The 9,289-nt window shown below is 41.8% G+C and overlaps 1 protein-coding gene across 3 annotated transcripts in view; it reads left to right on the forward strand.

Moving 5' to 3' along the window:
• The window catches only part of xpot (exportin, tRNA (nuclear export receptor for tRNAs)), a 28,565-nt gene extending 19,477 nt beyond the window's left edge, over positions 1–9,088 (forward strand). For all 3 annotated transcript variants that reach the window (XM_063216804.1, XM_063216802.1, XM_063216805.1), the window contains exons 18-25: positions 226–511; positions 945–1,134; positions 2,904–3,020; positions 4,552–4,667; positions 5,078–5,125; positions 5,549–5,620; positions 6,107–6,163; positions 6,320–9,088. In XM_063216804.1, the coding sequence (XP_063072874.1) occupies positions 226–511; positions 945–1,134; positions 2,904–3,020; positions 4,552–4,667; positions 5,078–5,125; positions 5,549–5,620; positions 6,107–6,163; positions 6,320–6,346 (913 nt within the window). In that variant the 3' untranslated portion in view covers positions 6,347–9,088. The remainder of the gene's footprint in view (positions 1–225; positions 512–944; positions 1,135–2,903; positions 3,021–4,551; positions 4,668–5,077; positions 5,126–5,548; positions 5,621–6,106; positions 6,164–6,319) is intronic.
• Positions 9,089–9,289: the final 201 nt, after the last annotated feature.

The following is a 9,289-nucleotide window of genomic DNA, read 5'->3' on the forward strand; positions in this document are numbered from 1 at the left end:
CTTAATTGATTTAACTTCTTTCATCAGCTTAAAAACAGGAATGCTTCCCCCCACAAACAGCCCTCTGGTTCATGTGTTGGTTTGTCCTCTTTCACAAGAAATGCAAGTGTAAACCCAAGCAAAAAGTTGAAAAGTCATGCATTGCTATTGATGATTTGAACAATCCTCCTGATATTCAACATTCATATAGTTTTTTTGACATCCCTTGTTCTTTTCTCCGTACAGCCGCACCAGCAAGGCGTTCAGCAACAAGCAGACGGTGAAGACGTGCGGCTGCTCGGAGGTGTACCGCGACTGCCTGCAGACCTTCCTGCCGGCGCTGAGCTGCCCGGTGCAGCGTGCGCAGCTGCGCTCGGCCGTGCGCTCCTTCCTGCACCGCATGATCATCTGCCTGGAGGAGGAGGTGCTGCCCTTCATCCCCGCCGCCTCCGAGCACATGCTCAAGGACTGCGAGCCCAAGGACCTGCAGGAGTTCATCCCCCTCATCAGCCAGATCACCGCCAAGTTCAAGGTATACTGGAGCGCGCGCACACACACACCCACACATCACCAAGGTATAGAAGAACGCACACACACACAAACTCAGCCAGATCACCACCAAGTTCAAGATATAGTGGACACACACACAGCCATATCACAGCTAGTTCAAGGTGTAGTGAGATGTTGACACTCACTCACTCACTCACTCACTCACTCACTCACTCACTCACTCACTCACTCACTCACTCACTCACTCACTCACTCACTCACTCACTCACTCACTCACTCACTCACTCACTCACTCACTCACTCACTCACTCAGATCACAGCCAAGTTCAAAAAGTGGAGCTCTAATTCACTCACTCGTTAAAACATGCACACACACTCTCTCACTAACTCACACCTTCATTCTCTCATGTCCCTCTCTCTCTCTCTCCCTCTCTCTCCCTCCCTCCCTCCTCCAGGGCCAGGTGTCTCCGTTCCTGCAGCAGGTCTTCATGCCGCTGGTGCTGGCCATCTTCGAGGTGCTGGGTCGGCCGGCGGAGGAAAACGACCAGACGGCCGCACTGGACAAGCAGATGCTGCGCCGCAGCTACTTCAGCTTCATCCAGACCGTCACCGGCAGCGGCATGAACGAAGTCATGGCCAACCAGGGTGAGTGGCAAAATAAGTAGTACCAGTAGTTCTAGAATTAGAATAGATGGGGATAGGCCCAGCCGTGGCTTAGTCGGTTGCCTGATTATGATCGCAGTGTTTCCCATACATTGAGGAAACTATGGCGCATATATATATATATTATATATTTACTTCTTCTTTTTTTTTTTTTTTAATGATTTCCGTTTTTTTTTCCTTCGCATTTTCCTCCTAGAGAAAATACATCCAATAGAGAAAACCATGAGTGCTTGAGAGACAGAGGGATCAAAAGCCTAGTCAAGTTGTTGTAGTTAACTTGGGTTTGGGAGCAATAAAAAAAACCTTCAGAGAAGGGACATTTGGGATGAGTTTACTGACACTCCCCAGGCTTTGTTTTACAGTTGTATGATAATGAGTTAGGCGACAGGCCTTCATTGACACAGCAGAGGAGACATCGGGCTGCATATAGAAATGAATGTGAATATAGACATAAATGTGTAATATGTTGTTCAGCCCTTTTACTGGGAGGAATTTTGAAAAACTGGCCCTGTGACCAGCACCCCTCATGTAGAATGTGTACGCCTATGTGTGTGGGGAAAAAGGCATAGCCTACTCTCTTAGACCCTTTTTGTCTGTGCGTCTGTGCTCCTAAATTCTTATCTGTGCTCCTATTTTGTTTTTTTCGTGTTGTTTTTTTTTTCATTGCATAGACCCCTGCATGAGGGACGAATGAAAAGTGTGTTGCAAACAGAAATGATTCACTGTACTGCATTTTTTTAAATATAAATGACAATGTACTACTAGACATGTCATGCAGGGCTCAACATTAACTTTTTCGCTTGCTGGCCATTGTGGCTAGTCGTTTTCTCGAGTCACTAGCCATGCAGCTATTCTACTAGCCACAAACTTGATATTGTTTTTTTTATTTATCATGACACTGTATGCCTATATCTAACGTGCAGAATAGGCTATAGGCTATTTTGATATGTCATACCATAGAATAAGCTACCTGCCAAATTGGCTAGTGACTCTGAAATTATTACCAGCCACAGCATTTAGTTTTACCAGCATTTGGTCAGTTGGCAGATGCCAGTGTCAAGCCCTGATGTCATGGGTAAAATCTTATGTAATTTCTCAAACCATAAATGAATTATAATGAATGAATAATGCGTGAATTAAAAAAAAAAGAATAGAAAGGAATAGACACATCACTAGTCTACTCTTTTTTTGTTTTGTTCTATTCTATTCTATGAGAGCTGTTGTTACTTATGAGGCAGAGTGCACTAAGCCCCCCATGTATGGACTTGCATGAGGATCCAGGTTTGAGTGTGGCGTGGGTCATTTCCCAGTCACTTCTGTCTCCTCTCACACTGTCCCGTCATAATAAAGGCCCTAAAAGACAATTGAAGTACTAAAAAGGCCAATGGGTCAACACGAAAGGCAGGACATACCATACCACTTCTCTTGCTTACAGTACATGAAAGAATCATCCTCATAACAGTATATGTTGGTTAGGTGAAAGTCTACGGTGAAAGTCAAACACAGTATAGTCTGTGCGAGCAAGAAATAAAAGCAGTCAAACCTCTTTGTCAAATGATGCGTAGAATCCCATCATTACAGCTTGGGTGTTTGCATGTGATAGCATGTATGCTGAATCTCATACCTGTCTTGTGCACACCTGTGTGTGAGGGAATGTAAACCGACAACCTGTGCCTCTATATTGAAATTGTATACCTGTTCTGTGCATACCGGTACTTGAAACTTTTCTTTGTCTTTGATTCAACCACCAGGAGCGGAGAACGTGGAGCGGGTTCTCTTCACCATCATCCAGGGAGCTGTGGACTTTCCCGACCCCATCGCCCAGAAGACCTGCTTCATCATCCTCACCAAGTTCGTGGAGCTCTGGGGTGCGCACTATTTTCATAGTATCATCATCAGTATCATCATTATTACAAGTACTATAGAAATATAGAAGGGAATCAAGTCTTGGAAATATAAATGGATGATGTGGGGGCTGTAAAACCTGCTTTGTCATCCTCACCAAGCTTGTCCAGCTCTTTTTTGCATGGCCTACTTCTACTTTAGAATAGAATAGAGTATACTTTGTTGAAGCCCAAGACAAATTTCCCCCTTGGGACAATAATCACTGTATTACATACATACTTACTCAGCATACAGCAGAACATAAAGAATATAATAAAAACCATAGAAAACATAAAAACTGTGCACTGGCTGTGCATGGCATGTGTATCTGTCATTAAACACTCTTATGGCATTAGGGATAAGAGAGTGTTGTGTTAGGACTGTGGACCTTTCTATCCTAAAAAACCCTATGTCACATGCAAACACTCCAAAAAGCAGACCAACTAGCTGACGTATTGGCATATTGAGTTTTTGCAAGCGACATAAAATTAAGAGGAAGGATAAAAGACCCTGTGCAATTTCATAAACCAACTTTGTGGTTCTGTGACAAGGGGGTTCCAATATGTGTGGAAATAATGGTTTATTGCATTATATGCCCAAATCAAAAGTCACTTCCTTTTCAGGCTTGGGTGTGTTTTGTAATGTAGAAGGCTTGATAACATTTTCCTGGCCCTGTGAAACGCAGTGTGTTGCAGTAAAATAGTGGAAGCGATCAACACAACCAAAGGACTATGAAAAAGCTCCTTGCAACTGTTGATGTTTTCAAAGAAGACTTGCTGAATATCTGACAAAAACAAACATTCAACTGCTATGTCCTTTCATAGAGGGTTTGGCTTTTTTTTCTTATGGTGTCGTTTCTCAGCCCTCCTCCTCTCAGGCTGAGGTATGCTGCTTTGCCTGTCCTCTCCTTGCTTCCCTGGGGAGGTAAACGCAACCTTGTGGGATTTTTTTTGAGTCCGTCTGGTTTGTTAAGTAGATAAAAGGGAAGAAAAATATAGTGAAGGCAAACAGTTTCTCATGAGGGTGAGATGAACTCTTCCATGTTCATGTAGGGCCTGGCATTTTTTTCGTACTTGAAACCTGTAAATAAAGTTGGCCAAGAAACCATCTCAATGCACGAAAGAAATTCACCATGTCTGATTCTCATTTGTCTCTTTTGTCCCTCTCCTCCTTCTCTCCTGTCTTTGTCTATTCCCTTTATTTTGTCTGTCCTTACTCCTTTCCTTCTTGTTCCCCTCTTCCTTCTCTACTCTCTTCCTCTTGTCCCTCTCTTCCCTCCCTCCTCCCTTCCTGCTACCCTCTATTCCTCTTTTCCCTCTTCCCTCTCTCCTTTCTTCAATCTCTCCTCTCTCCATTTCCTCCTTCTCTCCTCTCTTCCTATCTCCCTCTTGTCCCCTTCTACCCTCTCTCCTCTCTTCCCTCTATTCCTCTTGTCCCTCTCCTCTTTCATCTCTGCTCTTCCCACTCTCCTCTCTTCCTCTGTCCTCTCTCTCCTATCTTCCTCTCCTCTGTTAGGAGGTAAAGACGGCCTGGTGGGCTTCCCTGACTTCATCTATAAGCACATAGTCCCAGCATGCTTCCTGGCTCCCCTCAAGCCCACCTTTGACCTCTCAGATGCACAGACTGTCCTAGTAAGTCACCAAATAAATAATGTAAAATTATAATAAATCAAATGCACAGCTCTTTTCTAAAACACGATGAAAGTCATGCAAATCTGATGTTAAGGCAGCAGCAGGAAATTCGAAATGGATTATCATCTGATATTTCCATTCGAAATTAAAATATTAAAACACTAATAACAATTATATTAACAGAGAATTCAAATTTATCCTTATTTATCTTTTGTATGTGTCTGGCAAATCAACTGAGTTGATGGGTTGAATTGATTGATACAAAAGATGCAACAGTACATGAAGTCCATATATACATATCCATATCCACACAATGTCACAAGGGGTTCTCATAAAAACTATTTCAAACATGCATTTTCCAGTATTTTTTCCTCCCTAAACTGAAACTTTTCGTGTGTTTGTTTCCTCAGACATTGTCAGAGTGTACACTAACCCTGAAAATGATTCATCTCAAGAGGGTAAGTTGACGCACTACATCTTCACTTCAGTATTCACATGACTACATCTGATCTGTACATCAGTGTCGTAATTGCAATTCATGGAGTGTTGAAGAGTCATTTGAATATTGTAATCAAGTTGTTGTTTCATACAGAACCGCTATCGGTTCTGCTGTTGTCTGTGAGCAGTGGCAGTCCTACAATGACTGGCGCCCTCTCCAGACCTGCGGCCACACCACACCTGTAGCCGTTAAAAACGCTAATATTAATTTTTAGTGTTGCAATAGAGTGGCAATAGCACAGAAATCATATGTTAATAGCACTAATTGGCAATTTTCAAGATGACGTCAGGTTGGTCGTCGTGATGGCGGCGCCCCTGGTTAGTGTCCGGTTGTCCCGGTTGGGACCACCCCTTACTGTGAGCTTCATGTGTGTGTCTCGCAGGGGCCGGAGTTCATTCAGTTCCTCCAGCAGGAGTACCTTCCCTCCCTTCAAGTATCGCCAGATATCACACAGGTAAGCAGACTTGACACTCTGAATCTCACGGCCAATTACAACAAAAAATGAAAGCTGACGCAGCAGTAGAGCTGGGTATTGTCAACAACCTCATGACATAGTACGCATCACGAAGGGGTCATGATTGGATACACATTGGGATGCATGCGTTACCATATGTGTTGCGATTTTATGCTGGACAGCAATTGAAGGCCAGAATGCAGTGCAGTGTCTACTGGTTTTATGTCTACTGGTAATGTGTTTCACTCCTAAATCACAGGAAGTCTTTGGACTTCTTTCTAATGACTTGGCTAGATATTGCCAAAAACCTGCAGCTAATATGCATTGCAATAAAGAGGCCCGATAAGATAGATTGCCATTGTGATTTTTTTTTAACTTTTGCACTTTACGGGTACCGGTCATTGCACTTAATACGTGTATTTAAATATACATTTACTTCATTGTTTTCCATTTAATTAACCTCATTCATGGTTTAACCATCATCAGGAACTCTGTCAAGTGCTTCAGCAAGCTGACGTCAAGGTTCTGAAAAATTACATGAAGGTATGTTGATGATCCTGCCTTAGTACTCCGAGGTTCAAACATGCTTGTCGTTTACTTCACATCAGTGACATTCAAAAGTCTTTTCAAAAATTCATTTTAAATATTTTATTTCTCAGAATCATTGAATATTTTTTTCCCCTTTCTTTTCCCCGACAGGCATTCTTCCAGCGGGCCAAACTATAAAAGAAAAGAAAAGCAAAACTATCAAGAAAGAAAATGGAAGTTTGAGCAACGGTTGAAAAAGACTCTTTTGAAAAAGGAGAAACGGGAGAAGAAAAAGAGCGTTCACCTGTGCCACTTACAAACACAACATAACAGACAGACAGACGGAGCTTAGCTTAGCAACTGCTGCTTCAGCACTTAAACAGCGCATCGCTAATGATGCCTAGCCCGAAGCCAAGGGTAGAGGGAAGAAACTAAATAAAAAAACAAAACGAGGTGCCGACAATGGACTTGCATGACGCTGGGCCATTTGTTGCCTGTCAGTGTAGTCATGCTGCTCTCTCCTCCTGCCCATTCTCCCTCTGCCATCGACCAATCACAAGACGTGCTCTCCATGTGGGGGTGTGGACTAAGCCCTGGGACGAGCACAGGGATTGGTTTAACCCAGTTGAAGAGACGGGAAACTGTTAAGTTTGTGGGGGAGGAATTTAAGGAGGGGGGGTTGAGCGAGGAGTGACAGGCTTCAGTGTTGAATGGAGAACCCCAAGGGAAAGTGTTTTTGAAGCCTATTAACCGTTGCCTACAAGTTTATGAAAAAAATGAGTGAAAAGCCTGAATAGTATCAGCCATTTTTTTTGTTTGAATTTGTGTGGGGGAGGGGGAAAAGCTTTATTGGTTGAATTTTTTTATTTTTTGTGTATAATATTGGAATGTTTGGATATTGAGGTAAATCCACCATTTTGTGTTCAGGAAGAAAAAAAAGGTTGCTTTGACGAATTCTTATTTAATGCAGACTGTGATTATTATGCCTTTCCCCTTTCTTTTCCCCCTTTTTCTTCTTTTTACATGCTTGAGAGTTTAAAATGAATTTAGGGGAGGTGATGGAGCAGACAGTTGGTTTTCATAGTAGTGCCCTGGTTTCAGATTCACCAGTCCTATCCATTTCAACACCACACCGTCAGACTTGTGTGAGTCTCGGGTGTTCAGTCATACGTCTGCTGTATCAACAAATGCTACAGAGTATGACCAAATAAATGAGTACATAACACAATCAAAACCAACTTGCTGTCATTTTAGAAACAGGAAGTGAAGTCTGCTGAATTGGTCCTTAATTAGTGTTTTTGTTTTATTTTATTTTATTAATTTGGAGTGACTTTCAGACTGTGTGGAACGGAATTGAGGAAGCTATTGATTTTTCCCCTCAGTTTTTTTGTTTGTTTTTGCCTTGTGGCTTTTGATGTTGTGCCGCAGCACATGCATATCCATGACGGTAACTGGGAGAGGAATGAGCCGACTGTTGGTGTAAAGAGAGATTACAATGTTTGATTTGTGTTTTCTCTCTCTCTCAAATTGACTCATCAGAATTCCATGTGCTGAAATGAAACGTGTTATATTCTTGTCACATACAGCAACATCTGCTCCTTGCATGCGGAAAATGCAGCGCCAACACCGCCACACCTACTGTACATACAACCGGAAATCTCTTCCATGGTCTTGTTTTATTAGGGTTTTTTTTCATCATTTCTTCTTGTTTTCTTGTTTTTTTTAATGAGAGAAAGAAAAACAAGGACACTAGCAACAGTCACTATGAATTCCTGCCTTGTTGTCTTTTCTGAACCTACACAGATTGCCTACCACTAGCTGTGCATTGGACTATCCACCTTCAAACAAAACCCATGTTGGGAGTGTGTAAATGACGAACCTGTTAGCTGGCCATAGTGTTTTACCTCTTTTTCTTTTGTTTTTCTTTGTTTGCGTTGTAAACAAACATTTATTTAATTGACCCCAGTTATTGGGGCAAGGGGGCAACTGTTGAAATTGAAATACTGGAGCACATGAAATGAGAAAATGACTAGAGCCAACAGATTTTAACATTGTATTTTTGACAGCAAAAAAAGGAGAAGAAAATATTTGTTCTGTTTTTCGTTTGTTTGTTTTTTTAAACCACTTATGGTCCTGTGCTGTCCCATTCCCAATGTCAAAGTTGTTCTCCAAGAGATGAAGTCCCCATTTACCTGATTAGTTTGTAGCTCTCCTCTCCTAATTCTGTTGGAAAACTTTGTGTACATGGTTTTGTTGTCCTGGGAAAACTGTTCATAATACACTTTACCTCTTGACATAATGGATTTAAAGTACCTGATTAGACAGTGTTAGCAAATAATCGATTAGTAGAGGTGGGAACCTTACACAGAGCTACATCAACTATATGCCTGGAGACTATTGATTCCAATGTTCCTATGTTTTATTTACTTTGACAATAATTTGAACCTAACCTAGCTCATGAAAACTGTGTGTGTGTGTGTGTGTGTGAGAGCGTGTGGACATTAGGGTGTATGTTACAAAGTATGCGAAGGTCAGGCTTAGATTAATGTGATGATTGACCTCATTGGAAGCCTTTAATTTCACTGCCCTACCCAACAGACTGACTGCTACCACGAGGGCTTTGCATAAATAACTAGAAGTTCATCTAAGCCCTCCACCCCAAAGCAATTGCATATGGCTAGCATACAAGGCAAGCATGTTGACATCAATTCTGGATGTTGTGAAGTGTCACCACCCCTCTGCAGAACAGTGCAAGAATTCTTCAAATCGGAGCTTACTCTTGTCAATGCCAAAAAGATATGAATGAATTTAATGAATTTCTCTCGCTCTGGATTGAAATGTCTGTGAATGAGTACTTGATTTATTTTTGATATTGGGGCAGACGACTTTCACGACTTGTCAATTTCTTGTCATCACCAATAAAGTGTTTACTAATCCTGAGCAGTCGCGTACAAATTTTGAGTTCCCTGTTGTATGAATGTTCCCATGTTGTATGCACAAAAATAAAGTCAATAGGCCATGAAACATCTATTTGAGTTCTGAAAAAAAGTGTTGTAGGTTGATAACTTCAGCGTTTCACAATGTAAGGCTTTCCCAAAAGATCGTGACCAGTTTCTACCATGTTAACAAATCTTCAGGATA

The sequence above is a fragment of the Engraulis encrasicolus genome, chromosome 15, assembly GCF_034702125.1.
Source record: "Engraulis encrasicolus isolate BLACKSEA-1 chromosome 15, IST_EnEncr_1.0, whole genome shotgun sequence".
Classification (NCBI taxonomy): domain Eukaryota; kingdom Metazoa; phylum Chordata; class Actinopteri; order Clupeiformes; family Engraulidae; genus Engraulis; species Engraulis encrasicolus.